General features: G+C 39.8%; 1 protein-coding gene across 35 annotated transcripts in view; it reads right to left on the reverse strand.

Annotated features, from left to right (window-relative positions):
* Positions 1-21,568, reverse strand: part of SETD5 (SET domain containing 5) — an 84,821-nt gene that overhangs the window by 34,810 nt on the left and 28,443 nt on the right. For 2 of the 35 annotated variants that reach the window (XM_008249959.4, XM_008249957.4), the window contains exons 2-9: positions 7,915-8,123; positions 7,519-7,577; positions 6,830-7,008; positions 5,909-5,947; positions 2,848-3,090; positions 1,788-1,936; positions 1,289-1,406; positions 157-266 (exon numbers count right to left, since the gene is read on the reverse strand). In XM_008249959.4, the coding sequence (XP_008248181.2) occupies positions 157-266; positions 1,289-1,406; positions 1,788-1,936; positions 2,848-3,090; positions 5,909-5,947; positions 6,830-7,008; positions 7,519-7,577; positions 7,915-8,123 (1,106 nt within the window). Of the gene's footprint in view, positions 1-156; positions 267-1,288; positions 1,407-1,787; positions 1,937-2,847; positions 3,091-5,908; positions 5,948-6,829; positions 7,009-7,518; positions 7,578-7,769; positions 7,811-7,914; positions 8,124-8,449; positions 8,556-8,837; positions 9,067-12,127; positions 12,353-13,165; positions 13,353-17,984; positions 18,044-21,568 lie in introns of those variants that run through there. The other 33 variants (XM_070051189.1, XM_008249958.4, XM_070051200.1 and 30 more) reach the window with 32 other exon arrangements.

A 21,568-nucleotide genomic window follows, 5' to 3' on the forward strand; every position in this document is an offset into this window, starting at 1 on the left:
GCCTCTCCTTTGCTTTCTGTTTAACTCTGGCATTCAAATAAAAAAAAAAAAATCTTAAAAAAATACGAAAAAAATAAACTAAGAAGGAAACAGCAAGGAACAAAAGCAGACTCTGAGCAGAGTTGAACAGCTTAATATGTAATTCCAAAATCTTACCAGTTACTGTACTCATAATCAAATGCTATGGTGACCTCAGCATCCTTGGTGATGGCAGACACAGCATAGATACACAGGTGAATCATCCCATCTGCAATCATGTGTCGCACCTGTACAAAGAAGGCTTATGGTTGAATTTATCCTAAAGATTACACTTTCTGTAGGAGGAAAAACACCATTTACCCAAATAATTTCTCCTTCGAATTAAGGTAGCCTGGGGCTGGTGCTGAGGTGCAGCGGGTTAACACCCTGGCCTGCAGCACCGGCATCCCATATGGGTGCTGGTTTGAGACCTGGCTGCTCCACTTCCTGTCCAGCTCTCTGCTGTGGCCTGTGAAAGCAGTAGAAGATGGCCCAACTCCTTGGGCCCCTGCACCCATGTGGGAGACCTGGAGGAAGCTCCTGGCTCCTGGCTCCGGATCGGCGCAGCTCCGGCCATCTAGGGAGTGAACCAGCGGATGGAAGACCTCTCTCTCTCTGTGCCGCTCCTCTCTCTGTGTAACTCTGACTTTCAAATAAAATAAATCTTAACAAAAAAAATTTAAGGTAGCCTGTTACTTAATATCATCTCAATTGAATTTATTAAACAGTAAGAAACTGAAATATTATGATACTTTAGAAATGTTAAAATTCAGGGTAAAAAAAAAAATCGCTGCTTTACATTTTACAGCTGATTCCAGCTCTACCACAGCATTCAGTTTCCTCAGAAAGCAAGTCAAGCTCTATGGATTTTCTTGTTGCACCTAACGTGGTGGCATGAATTTCGAATTCTAGAAATGTCCTAACACCATTTTCTGAAACCTAAGACACTGAGACTAAATAGTAAGTAGTAGCTTTGTTGGGCTTAATGACATCTTCTACCACATGCAATTTCTTTAATATAGCCCCCCAACTTCTTATTTAACCTAGTGCTTTCTCCTTAACAATTTTCACTTTTTCCCATTTCTGCCTTTTCTAAACAAAATCATTCCCTTCCACTCATCTTGTCAGTATAAAAAGCATCGTTACTTTTCTTTTTAATCTCTTGCTATTATCTACAGACCTTTGTTTAGGTGAAATTTTCAGAATCTTTCTTCAGTAAGCTGATCCTTAGGTGATTCCATTCAAAGGAAAGTTGTGACAGATATCTTACCTCTGCGTTTGGTGTACATGATCTCCTGATGAACCGAGCATCGTTACCGAAAGTACGGGCATCCACACACATCTCCACACCATTGAATTTTGAGTAGAAGAGCACAAAGGGGTATGGTCTAGGGATGTAATTAAAACTACTGTAATTCTCAACACAAATAAAAAGGCCACCCCATGCTTTCCAATATGAAGCACATGCTCACAGCAGCAGCAGCAGCCCTCGCAACGCCTACATTCGGACAGCATCAAAAGCTTGTCTGCTTGACTAAAGAACAAGCACAAAGCAAGGACCGCTTAGCTTGGGCAGGAGTCATCACCACTCTATACATTAAACAATCTGCAGATTGATGTGTACTCCTCTACTAACAGCAGACAACTCTGAGTTTATTTGAGTTACCATCTTTTCCCCAAGGGTATCCTATCAACCAGCCCGATTTTTATAGCAATACTGGTCATGTGAACCCACTTAGCCCTCACTGCTCAACGAATGATGGTCTTACTTTTTGAAGAAATGCCCATTGACCTCAAATTGCTGCCGTAACATGACTTTCCCACGATATTCTATTATGAGAGTGTCCAAAGCCAAATCTCTTGCAGCCCTCAGTATCTTCCGGTGCTTTTGAACACGAGTGACTCTTCCCAGCTGTAACTGAATAAAATCAGAGTATTAACACTGAAACAACAGCAGGAGCAGCTCAGCAGACACTGAAAGCATTTCCTAAGAGTGGCAATGACACCAAACACTTAAAATTTTATCTGTATATATTACTGAAGTTGATCCGAAAATTTTTAGAATTTGATATAAGCTCAAGTATTCCAGGAAACAAGTTCCATCTATGGAGCTTGTCACTCCAGAAAAAAACAAAAAAAACAAAAAAACAAGAAAAAAGATCAAAGTGAAACACACAATTAAGTTTCGGTGGTTCTATGTCTAGTGTAAGAATGAATGAGAGGCGCCGCTGCTGTGCTACAGCGGATAAAGCCACCGCCTGCAGTTCTGGCATCCCATATGCGTGCCAGTGTAAGACTTAGATGTTTCACTTCTGAGCTAGCTCTCTGCTATGACCTGGGAAAGCAGTAGAAGATGGCCCAAATGCTTGGGCCCTGCACCCACGTGGGAGACCCGGAAGAAGCTCTTGGCTTCTGGCTTCAGAATGGCCCAGCTCTGGCCACTGCAGCCATCTGGGGAGGGAACCAGTAGATTGAAGACCTGTTTCTCTCTCTGCCTCTGACTACCTATAACTACGACTTTCAAATTAAAAAAAAAAAAAAAAAAAAAAAAGAACAAGTTTAACTTTCCATAAATCTGACATAATTCCTATCTAGATTTTATAAAAGTTCCCATTCTAATTCATCCATTTCTGATTAACAAAAACAGCTTAAAAATACATATCCAGATCATTTCCAGCTAACACAACCTGCACTGGATGAAGATGATCAACAGTTAGCTGATTTGTTACTCTAAGGTTTTGTGTGTTCAGAAGAAACAGGAATCCCAACTAATGTCTTCTTGGGTCCTTAAAAATCTCAACTTACAGCCTTTAACCCTTTGGTCCTTACCTGCATTTGGGAACCGATCACTGTATTATTACAGGCCAGTTCAGTCTTATTAATAGTGTCTAAAATAGCAGGTTTGCCCACGAACTCCTTGCTAGAATGTAGATGTTGTTCAAGGGCGTTCTGTACATCTGCACTGTACTGATTAGTAAAAGCTTCTTCATACTGATCAGTCCATAGTCTTATCCGGTTTTCCCAGCCCTCAGTTGTATTCTCATCTAAATTCTGTGCTTCAGAGGGAGAATTCTGTAGAGAACAAAGGTGAGACACGTTAGTAAAGCCCAAGCATAAAAATATGAGTGGGCATGGGTAAAGTCCAGAGAAAAATTTTCACTTGGCAGATGGTGTGGCTTACGAGTAATGGACTGGGAGTCAGGGGATCTGGCTTCTGCCACGGCTTTGTCCCAACAAGCTGTGAGAAGCATCAGCTTGCCCCACTTAGAAAGTGAAAAATTAATCTGGATCACGGTTCAATCCCACCACTTTGATTTTGTGACCACTTTTAAGTCATAAAATCAACTGTGTTCTTATCAAAAGACTGGCAAGTTCATCAGAAATTTTGGATTAAAAATGAACAAAAATACGTCAAATTATCACAGTTAAAATTTTCAACACTTATTGAACATGTCCATTTGTGTGGCAGCCCAACCTGGTTTGTTATACTGTTTTCCAGGAGAATAATTTTGCTTCTGTGTCATTTACTACTTTCATTATACAATGAATACATGTTCACTTTAAATAAACATGTAACCACAATCAATTATAATCTTACCACCTACAGTATCTCTTCTTGTGACTAATTTATAGCCATTTTCAACAATCTGAAAAGGTGAAGTATGGAGAGGGGAGTGGGCAGGAAGAACAGAAAACTTCCAAGAGGTATTCTGCTATAGTCCTCTAGGAAAACCACTGCCCCCATGATGACAGTACTGAGAGAAGATTATTCTGTCTTACCATCAGCATCCTCAATAGTTTCAGGTACGCATTAACTAGAGACAAAGCTTATGCCTGTCACACGTCCTCCTCTATGATGTTCCAAACCTCAGTGTCATCAGAAAACAACCAGCCAACCACAGCTAATGATGATGTCAAGCTACTGAAGATTAGAAGGAAAAGACACTACAGTACTTGAAACAAGACATTGTAGTTACTTGAAAACTCCATGTCCACACTACATTTCCAATAACAAGCAAATAAAACTCAATACATTTTCCATGACTAGTGCAGAATACACTAAAGTCTACTGTAATAACTACTTTCACCACTTTTTTTGATCACCACTATTGATTAACTGCTGCCTACCATCCTTTCCCTACGAACAAGGAAGAAAAAAAATTAACACCATAGTTTTCTACGTTTTTCACTAGAGTTCAAAAGAATGAATGCTGATCTAAGAAACACCCAAGGCCAACATACAACTGCATTTCCACCTGCTTGACCTTGTCAGGAGCAGATAAATAAAGAGTGCAAAACCTGAGACTCAAAGGCGCTTAAGACTGGGGACTTGGGGTGCCCACAATGTGCCAAGCTTTGAGCATTCAATGGTGACTGCTGAACTTATGACTGGTTTAAGTTACGTCTTTTGGAAGCCTTTGCCACCATAACAGCCATGGTTCACTAATCTGTGCTTGCTCGCTCTCTCATCCTTCAGGTCTTCACTTCTCAGTAGATTTTGGGCAGTGGATCATCTAGGCAAATTTTGCTCTCAGAAGACTTTTGGTGACGTCTGAATGCACTCTGATGATTATAAATAGGTGTGTCTTTCTGTGTTTTCCTGGCACCTAGTGGGTAAACATTAGGGAGGCTGCTAAACATCTTACAATGCAAACAACAGCCTCCATCATTAAGAATTACTTGTTCCAAAATGTTGAAGGTTGAGAAACACTGGTTTAGAGTCTCTAATAAGAAAAGCTCTTGACTGTAAACCCAAATGATAATTCTTGTGGCTCAAGCTTAGATCTTTGGTGGAGTTCTCACTAGTAATTCTGAGCACAAAATTTGTAACTCAACTTAGAATTATGAAATAATCACTTGGCAGGCCTCTCATGCCTCAAGGGTTCTGAGACCTCTCTCATCTCTTTAATAGGCAGACCCAAGGTAAGGGCACCCAACTTTAGACAAAATGCTACCTGTAATCCTTGATAACATCATTCATATTGGTGTTTCACACAAATATAATCCTAATAGAGCTTATGCTCACTTTATATTCTGATGTTTGTATCTTTAACTGCCAACAGGAAAGAACTTGGTCTTACACCAATTACACCTTTACAGATATGAATACTTATAGAATGAAACCAGAGTTTAGTTTTAATTAAATGTTCTGAAACATAAGTAGTGATTTGGGAGTATGCTATCCTCTTATGTATACACAGGTAAAGGAAGATACTAGACAGTATAATCCAATGTGATTTCAACAAACTGTTATCAACCATTACCTAAAATTGCGTTTAAACCATCACACCTAATTTCTCTATTCTTCAACCTTTTTAAAAAATCATACCTCATAAACTCTTATTGGAAAACAAAGCCACAATAACATCACCTGAGTCTTCTCTACCAAATAGACATGCCAAGAGAAAACAGTAAGTAATTCCACGAAGAGTAATTCCTATCAATAACACAATGTTCCTGCTAATGAGATTTACCCTTTCAACTGGTGATTAAAGCTGACATGGGCTGGGGTGGGTGCACAAGACTTCTTGCCTGCATCATCACCAGGAATCCCTCACTCCTGCGGTTGAGCCCACTCACAGTGACAGAACACGGTCACCCTCACAGTGTTTGGCAAAAAGTCACTTACCCCCAGAAAAGCGGTTAACAACAACAACAACAACAAAACTCAATAAACAAAGGCTGATTTAAAGAAAGTGAAAATATTTCAGAAAATGGCTGAGAAAATCTAACTTTGCAGAAAAGCTCTATAAAAACTGAGTGGCCACAATTACAAACTAATGAAAAGCAGACTCCAAGATTCCCAGACCATCATTGTCAGGAAAGAAGCCGACCAAAATGCAAGACCACAGTGAAGTAAAACACAGCATCAGGGAAGAGTACCCCTTACCTTCATCCGCAAGGACTTCCGGGATCCCTCTCGAAATGCCTATCCCAAAGAGGAAAACAAGTAGAACAAAACAAAACTTGGTACCAAGAATGACAGTTATACCTGAGACTAAAACTAAGGCTCGAACTAGTGTTCTACTTTGTCCCCTTTTCTCTAGGTAACAAATACAATGGGATTCCCCAATTATCAAGAATACAAGGACAATGAACTCTGAGGCTAAGTCAAATACATTCTATTAACAGGGAAGCACATGCATCACTTAAATCCTACATGCACCCCGGACAGTAAGAGAAAAAGTTCATAAAAACTTTAAGCTGCAGATTTAACAGTTGTGAATTAAGAAGGAAACAAAGACCAATCCCCTTAACAAGGGGTGGGCAAGTCACCTAGGAGCAACAAAGTTGCTATGATGGGGAAGAAAGAACACACAACAGAAGAGCTTTCTCCCAGAGACTTTGCAGTTCAGAATACAGGAAGTAGTAACCATGACAATGAGGAAGACTAGACCATTCAAGATATTGTTCTTGATTTTTTTTTTAAACAAGCACAAACAATCCAACAATATGAGGTGGGCATGTAACCATGAGAAGAACTTCAGACTGTGCTTTGGGGCTGAGAGGTGGGCAGATATTATAAGGATAGTGGAAGCCTAGACTTGACGCTGCAACACCTATGAGCCTGTGCCAGGTATGGGTGGAATTTCATACCTGGGATGGGGGCTGGAATAGAAGAAGCTTAGAGTCCCTGCTGATGGTATGATGTGGCTGAAGAAAGGCTGGTTGCTATGTACATATACCTTGTTTTTACAAGTAGAGCAAAAGTGGCCCCTCAAACATCTGCATCAACCTTCTTACAAAAACCTTGGTGTATTCTTGCTCCAAAATTTGAGCTCCATTTAAGATATTTTTTCACCCTCCATACCTTGATTTTCTTCGTCTTTGGTGCTGCACGGCCCTTTTCTGGACTCTTTTTCCGCTTCTTGGGTTTGGTTCTTCTAACAGTTAAGGTGATACTTGTAGGTGTGTGCTGTGTTGCTGTATACAACACAGTGGAAGGAGAAAGCTCCTCATCCCAGCTTTCTGTTGCACTGCTATCCCCACCTGAAAAAGGGTGGTTTTGTAGTTTAAGTACTAAAAGCCTCAAAAACGCACTAAAAGCAGCTTTTTCCTTTGGATGTACCCAACATCTGGAAGGGCAGTACTTATATTAATTCTATCACCTGTTAGGATAAACACATATCTTATGTGTTTATCTCTTATCATTGGCATCAAGCATATAAATCCTACTGCACACCCTATCTATTTTTTCCCTTATCTTTAATCCCCAAGCTCCAGGGCCTCAAACTCTAGCAATCTGAGACAGTATTATTTAATGGATCCCTTTTGTTTGTGTGCTTCCAAGAAATATTTCAATTGCTACAAGCCTATAATGTGTTTCCAGACATGTTTAACTCCCAAGGAGAGAACTACCTAGTGGTCTTCAATGGACTTCTCTTTGGTTCTGTGAAAAGAACTGGAACCATGGAAACTTCAAGGGGGTTCTTGAGAAGGACAGGATAGTCAGAGAATATTTACACATCCGAATGTGGGCCCAACTTGTCCTCCACTCACCTGATATGTTGTCCTGCTTCCGCCGATGAAGTCTAATAACCTTCCCCCTGCTCATTCCCCTAAAGAGGGAAAATAAACTTAAAGTAGTCCTTCCAACAAAAGGCAGCACATCATAGCACACATGGGAGAAGTGTCTCTGCATACACTACCCCTCCCTCCCACCTACCAAATGTTTCCAGGATATTAAATTTCATATCAAATTCAATAGCTTTAACATCAATCTCTCATTCCTTGTTGTCAGCAATTCTCACCTAGTGCAGAGAATTCGAGCCAAGGAGCACTAAGGAATCATCTACATTAACAAACACAAGAAAGAATACTTTGAGCTTTTCCCCACTAATGAGAAACCCTAATCCCAGCAACCCAGGCTTGGATTTAGATGGAACAGGATCTTACCTGCACTTGTCACAGCTGAGAAGGAAGCCATCCTGAGAAAGACCACAAGGACACCAGGTAGGAACAGTCTCTCCTTCAGAGTTCGGGCTGTCTCCACAGCGTTCCTCTACGGGCGACGGCAGGCCATTCAGGTCAGAACGAGGGATGATCGTCTGGACAGGGGGAGAAGCAGGAGGTGTCGGAGGAGGAGGGGCTCCGTAATTATGATCCTGAAAATAAGATTTTTTAAATCAACAGTGTCCAAACACTGGCCCCTCTCTCCCCTAAAGTATGGTACATATGGAAAGAAAGAAGAAAGTAGTACCCTTCGTTTTTTGGCTTCAACCAGGAAAGTGATAAAACAAAATGCCAAGGTCAACTGGGACATAAAAACAAGAACAATGATGCAGGGCTAGACGTCCGCTGGAGGCAGGGAAGTGCAAAAGGGGCAACTTCATCATGCTGCATATAAACATTTCAAGAAAGTCACAATGTATAAGAATGGATTACACTCCAGGAAGATCACTGCTCTGGAGAGAAACAAATGCATACTCACAGCATAAGGCAGTCCTCGACACCCATGCCTCTGAGTGGTCCCATAATTATGAGTGGAATACACGCTCTTCTCATTAACTGCTGGACTAGCCTCCACAGATTCAGGGCTGCACAAAGGCGAAAAGCAATGCATGATAGCATAACACCTAATCTTCCCTTAAACTGGCACCTCACTTCCCAGTCTAATCCCTCTGCTTTCCAAAACCACTAGCTACTGAAATTACAGAAAGAACTCAGTGAAACAATCTGATTAACATAACTAAGCCTATAAATAACAGTAGGAGTGTTACTGAGTGTGGATTTGTGTGTAACATGAAGCCAGTATAGGCAGCTATCTCAAGGCAGGCACCTGAGACACAAGGTGTCCCTAATGACGAACATAAACGTACCAGCTGAGCAGGGAGTTTCCCCTAGAGAAGCCACTCTGGGCTGGTTTAGACTCAGAACTATTCTTCTTAATTGGATCTCTTAATACTTCCATGAAACCTCACATGACATTTGCAGTGAGTGAGATGATGAAAGTGCCTTCTGCACTGCCCCAGGGACCAGGCCCTCTTCCATTCACTACCAAGACAGGATACCCTGAAGAAAGTACAGGTAAAAACAACGGCATCTTATATTTATCACACCTCTCATCTTGACGAACCCCCAGACACCTTTCAGATATCAGAGCAGTAATTTCTCATCCACCAGAGACATGCAAGCATATCAAGGACACAATTATTTAACAGCTGCATGATAATACCACAGATATTTAAAATAACAAAACCAAACTGTTACATTAGTCTATTAACAAATAATAGTAGTGGCAACCATTCTGAATCACCCTATCTGGGAGGTGCTTCACAAATCTATATAAATTTAATTAACTTTTGCAACCACTCAATATGGTAAGTAGCACATTTTGACAGAGAGGGAAGCTAAGGTAGTGAGATTATGTGACTTCCCCAAGGAACACACCGACAAAGCCAGGATTTGAAACACCTGCCTGATTCCAAAGCCAATGCCCTCTCCACTATGCCCCACATGGAAACCAGGCTAACATTCTACCTAATTTAAAGCAAACTGAGACCTCATTAACCAGGCATAGTGAGTATCTTTTTATATCCTCCTTGGATGAAAAATTAAATATTCAAGTGCAATGTATTATAGAAGTATTGTAAGTACATTCCAGTTTAGAAATGTGATGTAAGTTTTTACTTAATAATAAAAAGACAGGTGGCAAGGATAAATTCACATTTTTGAGAAAGAAGGATTGTTTCCTGGCTAGGTTTGGGGGAAATTTTGAAGGAGACAATTAGGGAACAGATTTGTATGATTTGGTAGAACTAAATAATCAATTATCTATATTTTATATTAATCACAACAGATTCATAAATTAGAAACTCCAAGGACTAGTATAACTCAAACTTAAGAGACTGATGAGTCTTTTATGAGTCAAATAATAAAACATTTTTCCTGCTTGAAGATACAGAAATTATATAGTACTTAGCAGGAAGAGTGCAGTTCACATGGCACAATGTCAGCTGAGAAGTGATATGTATCCAACTCACCCAGTTATATGCTCCAAAACTGTGAGGAGGGATCATATTAATAACAGCAAAGGTAATTTCTAGGTGAAGAAGAACTTTAGACACAGGAAAGTATTCTCTGTTAGTGAAGTGCATGCATTTTATTACTTAACAGTGTCTGCAGGATGGGAACTGGGCGAGGGGGCAGGGAAGGGCATCAAGAATGCAGATCAGTATTCTTGACAAAAAGATGGTCTGAACATGGCCCACTGAGAGGCAATCAACTCTGAATATTAGGAAACAGGTGGAGTTTCCTAAATGAACCGAAGGCATACAAGCATTAATAAAATGAAGATAGAATTTAGTTTCTACGATGGACAGTTAAAACAACGTAATGAATTTCTATGACATACTGAATTTACTAGGTACATTACTAGATAAATAAGTACATTCCAAAGAGCTGTATATATTTTACATAGGAGATTTTGTACCACTGAACACATAGGGTGAAACATGACAGTGTTTATTAGGAATGGAATTTTTTGGGGAGTGGGGACAGAAAAAAAAGTTGTATGAAATAAAAGATGGCCATGGAGATGGAGCTATGTTGGTTATATCTTACCCATCTCCAAACTGGGTAAATATGAACATATGCACTTCATGTGCAAGTCTAGGGAATAAAAATAAAATGTATAGTGTGGAGGTTAACAGGCCATCCCACTGCACAATACTTTCTACCTCAAGCACAGCATTTAATAGACTGCTATGCATGCCAAATCTAAAATCACCAGATGCTTTCAGGTGGCTACAGGATTTCTCAGAATATTCCTTGACAAACATGAATTCTTACCTATGTTTTGAAATACGGATGGATTAAAAATTTGGGATATCAGGATTGCATCTCTTTATTAGCCAAACATTTTATGCAAATATAATTGCAGCCTTTCTTCTGATTCAACTCTTAAGAGAGGTCGGGCACACCCACAAAAGCCAGAATCACAACAGACTCCAATCTGCTGTGATGCCACCTTTGTAAAAAAGTTGGAAGGGCATAATATTCTTTGTTTCTTCTGTTATATCTACAAACATGTGAAATAAAATGCACACTGCATATTGTTTCCATTTAAAATGAGGTAAGGTCTAGGTCTCTGACTTAGTTGAGTCTGCTGCTTTTAATACCAGGTTTAACCTTTGAGTGCCTTACAACAGTGAAATCACACATGCTTCATCATTAATAATTTAACAGAATGGTACTTAATCTAATTATTGACATCCTCTCCCTTTGCAATAACACTAACAACTGTGTAATGTGTTGGGACCACAGTCTCAGGAATCTATCTGTAGATTAAGGATAACAATGTTGCGGGAAATCCTAGGATAAGCTGGTATTAATTGGGCCACTGCAGTGAGATGTGTATGTTTGTTTCTACAATCATACCTAAATTCCCTAAAAGTATTTATGTGTAGTTATCTCATCCATTCTGGGGGGTATACTAGTTATAAAAATAACTGCCTTGAGTCTTTTTCTTATCCACTAATTCCAGCTCACTGGTTAATCTCTTTGCTGACCATTTCTCACAAATGTTAATGTTGTCTATATAGTTTGTTAGTCAACCCATACAGAAGCAGGTTAGTAGCTGATCATCTTATAAAAACCACTACACAACTGGGCTATCTTATCTACTAATACAAAAAATTTAAGTTATTTGAAGAAACAGCTATGAAACAATTTTAAAATTCGAAGTTCCAGCCATCCGCATAACTAAATCTGTGTGGCATGCAAAAACAAAAAACCAAAACAACCCAAAAAAAAACCCCCCCAACAAACCTCTACAAGAAACACATTCCCCAACCCCACCCACTTCTTTTTTATATAGGAATAAGCTTGAACGCTGCTTTCAATTCTAGGCTACCCAGAATATGATCTACTACTTTATCAGGGTAGCTATATTTTATTTCCTCTTTAAGAAATTTAAAACAGTAAATTACACAAAACAAACACGCATGCCCTTTAATAATATTCTATGTTAAAGAAGAAAATCACTATTAATCAGGGCTGCCATTCCACCCAGAATTCTAATACAGTTGCTTTGCTTTGCTAAATGGGGAAGAATCCCCAGGGACCATGAAACTGGCAAGAGAAACAGGGGAATTAGAGCAACACCCACCTCACTCAAGAAGTGGCTGTGGGATCAAGAGTCTGAACTGGACCTGAACATATTCAAAACACCAGGATTTTTCCAGCCCAGACCCTAATCCCTGGTACTGCCTGGAATAGACTTGGCTTCTGGGGGTGTGCTGCCCCCTAGGCCCCTTGGGTCTCTTTCGCTGGACTTTCACATCCTGGTGTAGTGCCACTTCGTCTTGAAAGGTAGGGGGCTTCCACTTCCTTTCTGTAAGCAAGGAAGATTGGGTACAAGGGAGGTAAAAGGACAAGAGGGGGAATCTGTGAGCAGGGGGATCTCGGACAACTTAAAAGAGAAGGGGTACAAAAAGCTAAAAATTTCAAAACTGTGAATAATATATAAAGTTGTATAATGAAGGCCTACCTTCATTGTCATTGTCATTTAAATTCTTCAAGAACTGAGAGTCTATTTTAGGGATTGGGCTTTTCGACAAACTCTGAATTCCTAAAGCTGCTCTTAGCTGAAAAAAAAGTTTGGTACCACTGATTTTGAAGGTCCTCTTTCTAGCTAATGAGTGTCATAAAAAACCAGAGGATACTGCTCTCCAAATTTCTACCCCAAATGTCAGAAGGTTTAGGCAACCTGCCCACATTGCAGCCCATTTATTCTAGAACAATGGAAGTACATAGGAAGAGGCCTTCAAGGAAAATCAGTTGGAAAGAACACTTCCTTATCTCCCTCTACCAGAATAATCATTAACTCTACAAAAGCAGGCAATGATACCTACTTTATTTCAATCTCCCCCACCCATCAAAACAAATGAAAATGTAATCATCATGTAATTTTCATTCTTTTAATTATTTACCCAGAAACCTTTCCCTAAAAGCTCCTTTCCTTCCCCATCTAATTCCTTTTTTCCTCCAGCTTCTATGGGGAGAAAATGGAAAGAGCTAATGCCATTTACAGTGGGACAGGCCTTGGTTAAGAATATATTAAACATCTCATTAGCTAGCTCCCCACAGGCAAACTGTCTCCACACCAACTGGTAATGTACCTGTCACCCTAGGAAGCAGCACTTACTCTGACCCAGCAGCCATATCTGAGTAGGATGTATCTGGTGTGGTGACTCCCAGAGGGATTGCAATGCTCATGTCGTCCAACACAGCAGAAAGTGGAAATCACGGGGTCCAATTAATGGAGACTGACCACTCTGAGAGTGGGGGTGAGCTGCAGAGCCTCGGCCAACATGTTACGGACATGAGGAATCCTGTCACAAAAATGACAACATCTGGTAACCAGAGAATTCTTTAAACTTACCAGAAATGCTACTGAATATTTTTTTCTTTCTCTGAACAAGGATTTTAAGGGATATTTACAAAACAGGCATAGGGTAGGCTCTCCAAATTGTCCTGTATTTATTACATACTGTAGTTCATCAATTTTCCATAAAGTGGCAAACTACTTTAACTTCTATTTTTTTTTCTTTTCAAAGAGAAAAATAGTCTGACCAACTCACTGATAAGCATCTCCATTCTGTTATTACCCATTAAACAAAATTTTCTGGCAGCCTAAGATACTTTTTATTTATTATCAGAAATATCCTTGTTTTAACTGAACTCTTTGACAATTCAAGGTTTTTTTCCTAGGCCACAAACAAATGGCAGTTTTACCAGTAGTTTTACCTCTTCAAATATGATAAAAGAGACCAATTTGTTGTTTATATTTGACTGGATATAGCTAATTCTTAAATGCCTTCTTTTGCCAGAGAATACTGTTCCTTATTTTAAATTATTTTAACTGTTAATCTGGGGGGGGGGATGCAATTATCTTAAACTGTAATTATGAGGTAATATCAACAATGCTAGATATGAATGAAAACGTAAGCTATGGGGAAGGCCAATATAGGTAGGTACAGAAGTACATAAAAAATCTCTGAACCCTCTATTCAACTCTGCTGTAAACCTACAAATGCCCTAAAAAAAAATAAAAAGAAACAACCTGAATCAGGGTACAGTTTCATGATAAAGATTTGAGAATTTGTAAAGAAAAGTAGTGAGTGATTTGCTAACAGTAAACAAGTGGAATTTGGGAAGAGAAAGACACACAAACTACCAAAGAGTTAAAAAGGAAAAATAGGGGGAGCCATGGAGTTACTCATATTTTATACTGTAGTGCCTGGATTCAATGGCTGGTTCTGGCTTCTGATTCCAGTTTCCTGCTAACACAGACCCTAGGAGACTTTTGCCACTGGGATCCTGCCACCTCTAGCTTTGCCTGTTGGCATTTGGGGAGTGAATAACCAGATGGGAGTTCTCTGCCTCTCAAATAAAATAAAATAAATAAATATATAGTAAACGAACAGATTCGAGAGCATGGTACACAGAGAACGGTGTACTCTAAATGATTTTACAGTACTGTATTTACCTAAACATAAAAAATCCATTGAAAAGATAAAACAAGAATTTTATGTTGGGACAGAAGAAAGTCAGTGTGACTGCTAAACACCCAGGGCTAATAATGATTTTTTTAAAAAAGACTACAAAGAATCATGACTGATATACTGCCTCATGATCAGACAAATTAGACAGCATAAAATGCAATTTTAACACTAAAAATGTTAAATGGAATCAAAAGTACACAACAAAAATTGACCCAATCCAGTCAGTTAATAATACAGATTTCAAGTAGTAGATGGTTTGAAATGCTTCAATCTATTTTGATGGATGAAGCAGATAAATGTGGATAAGAAAATTAACTGTGAATGGAGAGTCAGGCCAAGATTTTTAAGAACACATAAAGATAACACTATTTTTGAGTTTTTTTTTTTTTTTTTTTTAAAGAATGTTGGAACAGTTAAAAAATCAAACAGTTCTCCCTGGTCATTCAGTCTTTGAAAGAGCTGACTCTCACCAAGTGACCCAGGCTTCTCCAACTGTAAGTGTGGCAATATATCTGTTGCTACCCAACTGTTGACAGCACTGATGAACTGGGGACTGAAACATAAAGCAGGTCCAGTCCTCCTTCAATCTGCTTCCTTACAGCTCATAAAAGAGAAGGGACTGATCCACTTTTCTGCCTTTGGGTCAATCTTACCCATAAAAGATTCTTTTCTCTAACAATATGTCCAAATGGAGATTTGGTAGTACATCCTCCAAGCCCTTGGGAAACTGATATAAAATGTGCAAATAACAGAACAAAGGTCACTTATCAAATAAACCCAAAAAGCAGTTAAATACTGGAGGTGGCTGGTGATTAACTCTCTAATTTTAACATCACTGCATAATGCAGATTAAAACACATGGGAGGGTGAATCCCCAAACCTCAGAAGCTGCCTCACTGGATAACCACCAAACCATTCCTCATCAGTAAATGGAATCTGAATTACGTGTTCTATTTGTGTAAAAATATTTACTTATTCAAAAGGCAGAATGACAAACAAACATTTACAGAGAGGGAGAGAGATCTAACTACCAATCATTCCCAAAATGGCCACAACAATCAGGGCTAGGCCAGGCTGCAGTCAGGAGCTAGGAACTCCATCCAGGTCTCCTACATGAATGGTAGGAACTGAAGTACTGAGCCATCATCTGCTGCCTTCCAGGGTGTATTAGTACAAAGTTGAAACCAAAGTGTGGAGTAGTGGGTACTCAAAACAATCAGAATCAGCAGACAAAGGACGTGGAGTTTTAAGTGGCAGCAACATACTGAACCACCACGTGGGCCCATGAGCTGTGTTTTATTTTCAGGAAAGGGCATTAAAAAAAAAAAAGTTACTCCCAACAAACCCTCTGTTACAGCCCACTATTATGTGCATGTAAAGATAAAAGACAACATATAAACCCTAAACCGATAACTGGTATTTTTTCTGACAATAAATTTTTGCAAGACATGCTGTAAGAGAAAAAGGAAAAGTTAATTTCTACATTTCCTAAAGAAATTCCAATCAGCTATTTCAGATGGCTGACAAGTAACTTTTAAGAAACATTAAGTAGTTAACTATGAGTAACTTTCATAAATTCTTTCATTGTCCCTTTTTCCAGCTTTATATAACCCTTCTATTTACTAATCTATTTGTTTTGAAAATCAGAGTTACAGAGCGAAGGAGAGGTCTTCCATCTGCTGGTTCATTCCCTAGATGGCTGCAATAGCCAGGGATGGTCCAGGCCCAAACCAGGAGCCCCAAGCCTCATCTGGGTCTCCTAGGTGGGCAGCAGGGGCCTAAGCATTTGGGCCACCCTCTGCTGCTTCTCCTAGGCCACTAGCAGGGAGCTAGACTGGAAGCAGAACAGCTGGAACTCAAATCAGTGTGCCCATATGGGATACTGGCACTGTAGGTGGAGGCTTTACCTGTTATACCCGAACACCAGCCTCAACCCTTCTCTTTTGATGAAGGCAATCATAACAGGTTACCATGGCCATTTCATTCTAAATCATGCTTCATAATATTGAGGCTTCTTAATTCCATTTCTGACAAAAACCTCAAATTTCTCATATAACCCTGAGAATAGCTCCTTCCCTAAACAATTCTTGGAAAAATATAGCTATTAATGTGTTAACTGTAGAATTTTTTTTTAAAGTTTTTTTACTTTAAAGAGTTACAGAGACAGAGACAGAAAGGGGGGGGGGGGGAGGGTCTTCCATCTGTTGGTTCACTCCCCAAAGTGCCACAATGGCCAGAGCTGAGCTGATCTGAAGCCAGGAGCCTGGAGCTTCTTCCAGATAGGTGCCATCCTTCCCACTGCTTTCCCAGGCCCATCAGCAGGGAGCTGGATCCGAAGTGGAGCAGCCAGGACTCGAATCAGCTCTCACATGGGATGCTGCCAATGCAGGTCAGGGTTTTAACTTGCTGTGCCACAATGCCATACTCTGCATAGATCATTTTATAGATGACTTATATCCAAGATTTGTCTTCTTTCTTTGAAAATTTACTTAAATATTTATTTATTTCAAAGAGTTACAGAGAGGAAGGGGGAGAAATAGAGATCTTCCACCTGTTGGTACACTCCCCAGATGACCGCCAACAGCCAGGACTGGGGCAACACAAAGCCAAGAGCTTCATCCAGGTCTCCCACAGAGTGGCAGGGGCCCAAACACCTGGGCCATCTTCTGCTGCTTTTCTCAGGCCACAAGCAGGGAGTTGGATGGCAAGTGAAGCAGCCATGAACTGTTTCCCATATGCGATGCGGCATCACCTTAACTCACTATGCAGGGTTCCAAATTTATTTAATTGAAAGGCAGAATTACAGTGAGAGACACATACAAAACAGAAAAGGCTTATTCCCCAAATGTCTGCTACCATCGAGGCTGGGCCAAGGTGAATCCAAGAGCCCAGAACTCCACCCAGGTCTCCCATTTGGGTAGCAGGGCCACTTGGGCCAACTGCTGCTGCTTTCCCAGGTGCATTAGCAAGGAGCCAGATCAGAAGCAAAGCAGCCATGACTTAAATGGGTGTTCACATGGGATGCTGGCATTGCAGGCAGCAGTTTAATTCACTGAGCCATAACACCTCACAAAATTTTCTTAATAGTTTTATCAACTAAACAACAGACTCCTTGGTATAGTTTACCAAGTCAAGTAGTTACAGTAGTTTATAACTTCTGTTTGGAGAAGCGTGCTCAAGAGATTAAGAATTAACTCTTTCTCTAGGTAGAACAATTTCCAAGATAAATTTTCACTGTTACTTTGTCTCTTCCTACCAGAATATAATCTTTTGAGAGGAACAAGGATTTTGGTCTGTTTTATCTACTACTGTAGTTCCTCCATCTCACCAGAATAAAGCCTGACAGAGAAATATCTGCTGAATGAATTATGATCACCTCTGTTAACAACATGATTTCAGGTTATTAAAATGCAAAAAAAACCCCACCAGGAATTAAAAGGATTTATTTGAGCCAGTCACCTTTATATAGACCTCTGATAGGAAGTCCCCCCAAATTATCTGCCAGTAGCTCTGAAGACCTAGAAAAAGTTGAGACATGAATTAGCATGGTAAACTATCGCACTGATGGACACAGATTAGAAGTCTACCGATACATTCACTGAAATTGTTTCATTTATGCATCATATACTGCCTTTTTTAGCATTCTATGTTCTATCTGATACTAAATTTTTGTTCTGTAACCTTCATATCTTATTCTCCAATAAAATCAGAAACAAAATAAAAGGTGAGGGAGGAAATGTCTGAATTAAGAAGTGGTAAATACTACAACACTGACCACTTATTCTCTCCTTCAAATTAGAATTCTTGCCCATTTTCCAAGGGATTCTTTTTTCTCTCTCCTAAGAGGTGCCCCTCTTCTCTACTGAACTTCTGACATTTAGAGGCATTTCTTTCACTGAATGTTAAATTTACTTGTTAGACAAGTGCCTACTAACAGCTATTAAATTACAAGTTCATATTCTTTCTTCTTCCTCATCACAATCCTTTTTATCCTCTTAGCCTATACAACTTACAAAAGTGAGTCAGTTCTATTTGTGGTCCATTTCATAATGGAAAATATGGTGAGATGTGCAGCTTTAATTAACTTTCTAGTCTCTAAAAGTAAATGAAAATAGAATACTCAGGATTTTGGCCGGCGCCGCGGCTCACTAGGCTAATCTTCCGCCTAGCGGCGCCGGCACACCGGGTTCTAGTCCCGGTCGGGGCGCCGGATTCTGTCCCGGTTGCCCCTCTTCCAGGCCAGCTCTCTGCTGTGGCCAGGGAGTGCAGTGGAGGATGGCCCAGGTGCTTGGGCCCTGCACCCCATGGGAGACCAGGAAAAGCACCTGGCTCCTGGCTCCTGCCATCGGATCAGCGCGGTGCGCCGGCCGCAGCGCGCCGGCCGCGGCGGCCATTGGAGGGTGAACCAACGGCAAAGGAAGACCTTTCTCTCTGTCTCTCTCTCTCACTGTCCACTCTGCCTGTCAAAAAAAAAAAAAAAGAATACTCAGGATTTTTTGAGGAAAATGTTCGCCTTAGTTTCTTAGTTTTCTCCAACAAGTCAAATTTAACATTAGCCACATTAAGTTATCAACACATGGAATGCTAATATATAATAAACATGACAAGCTGTTCATTGAATCCCAGTTGCAAAGTAGTCAAGTACATGAAATTTAAGCTGATGTTTTTGTGGCTTTCTTCCAACTTTTAAAAAGCTGGAAAATAAACTATTCTTAAAAAAAAAAGAAACAAAACTAAAAATTTCTAAAAACAGAATGTACACAAAAGTGCTAGTAAAAGGAAGAAAACCAAGGAACAGATTTTATTTTAGCATCAGCAAAAAAGTTAAGTACAAGCATACATACAACAGGAGTAAAATGAATGTAATATTCAATCTGATCAGTTTAACCATTAAAAGAACAATCTATTAGAATCAACAGGAACACCAAAAAGTTGTTGGATTCAGGATCAGAACCAGTCTGTACTCTGTTTTCAGCTACCATGTAACCTTTTGAGGTGTCACCATTTATAAGCAGTTTCCATGGAAAAGGACGTTAAAGAGAGCATGCCAGGAATGATGTATCATCATCCTATCTTTTCAACTGGAATCGGAAATTGTCAGTAGTTTCTGACCATCCTGACGGTCTCTTCCCTATATAAACCGCAAAACACCCAAGACTTGTGTGATCTGTTTGGTTACTCTCAAAGAAGACAAACAAAAAATGTTTTAAGAACAATTCCAAAGAGATTTCAGAAGAAATTGCATCAGACAGGTGAGCCGGAAGCAGCTGGGAGACAAGAGTCCAATAAACAACCAATCCAATGAAAGAAATTTAGAACAAGCCAGCTTCAGTAATACTGCGAAGAGGACTGGCAGGAAGAGGAGTGCCAGCGCAGAAAAGAGAACAGGCCTCACATGCTTCAGACAGTCTTTGTACTGACGCTGTGGACCTTGGCCATTCTCCCAGAAATGATGCAATCCTGATGAACAAGATCTGCTGCCAGAGAAACAATTGTTAACAGCCTATGCAGACAGCAGCCCAGCCAAGAAGCCATCTCTGATCAAGACTCACCATAAACCACCACAATGTTAAATCACTTCTTCAGTTTCATACATTTAGATGCACAAGCCATTTTCTCAAGTTGTCCTTTTTCTTTTAATATCTTTGACTTTATAATCCCCATCATTCATTATTAAATTTTAAATAAAACACTGAGCATTTTTACTTATGAGTATAATTCAAGCATACTGACAACAGATATTTACACTGAAAATTGACATTTATATTCCTCACTCCCCTAAGAAAACCTTCAGGGAAGTAGTAGCTTCCCTATGTGTGAAAATTACCCTGGAATCTAGCACCCAAAGACTTCAAAGCATAAAGAGGCATACTCTATGGTTAAGGGACAGAAAAGTTCATTTCACAGATCTTTGAAACCATGTAAAATGCAGTATGTTACATTTTGTTGTACATTTAAGTTGAATTGTTTAAATACTTCTTCAATTTCTTTTGGATGACTACACAAACAGTAAAAAGGGGAACGGGAAAATAATATTAAAGGTTTTCTTTTGTGTGATAACTTACTTTGAACTTAATTTTCAAATCACAGGACAGTTTAAGAAGCAGTCAGTATATGGCACTTTACCTCTATGACCAGCCTGTTTGAGAACTAATGTGTCAACTGTGTAATATGCTTAATCGTCCATTTCTAATCCACACTCAAGTGTCTCAAGTAAAAACACTGCAGGTTTACCAGCTTCTTACCTGGGGAGCAGGAAAAGTGTATCAGGAAAACACAGTATATGTTTAGGAAACTGGAGCCTATCAATTTGTTTGGTGACCTTGGAAAAACCACTTTACACAGATTAACTCTAAATTTTTTGAAATAAAATCTTTATTGTGTTTCTTCCTGCTCCAAGTTTTTATGAATTCTTGTAGTGTCACCAGCCAGTTGAGGCAATTTATGTAATGTCTTTAAGTCACAGATTTCTCTCATCTATACAACAGTCTGTAGCAAATGAGTTTAAGTGATTCTCTAGTCCTTTCAAGAATGTGTGAAAAATATGGTTAAAAAATAATTTTTACTCTTCTCCAACAGCCTGTATTTCAGTTTTGCTATATTAGGTAATGTGGGAAAAGGAAACATGGAAAAAATTTAAAAAAAAAAAGAAGGAAAAAAAGAGTTATTACTGGGAGTTAAGGAGATGAACTGTAAAAATAAAGATGTGACCCGAGATGCAGTGAAAAGCTCATGTAATTGGGATGGTTTAAGTGTAGAATAGCAATTTATTGCAGGCAAAGGATCCAGGAATTCAGGGCTGAAGGAGGAAAAGGAAAGAAACACTGGGATAACTGTTAAAACACGCTCAGGGTGCTGGCGCTGTGGTGCAGCAGGTTAACGCTCGGCCTGAAGCGCCAGCATCCCATATGAGCGCTGGTTGGTGTCCCAGTTGCTCCACTTCCGATCCAGCTCTCTACTATGGCCTGGGAAAGCAGCAGAAGATGGCCCAATTCCTTGGGCCCTTGCACTCCCATTGGAGACCTGGAGGAAGCTCCTGGCAG

The sequence above is a fragment of the Oryctolagus cuniculus genome, chromosome 10 (genome assembly GCF_964237555.1).
Source record: "Oryctolagus cuniculus chromosome 10, mOryCun1.1, whole genome shotgun sequence".
Lineage (NCBI taxonomy): Eukaryota > Metazoa > Chordata > Mammalia > Lagomorpha > Leporidae > Oryctolagus > Oryctolagus cuniculus.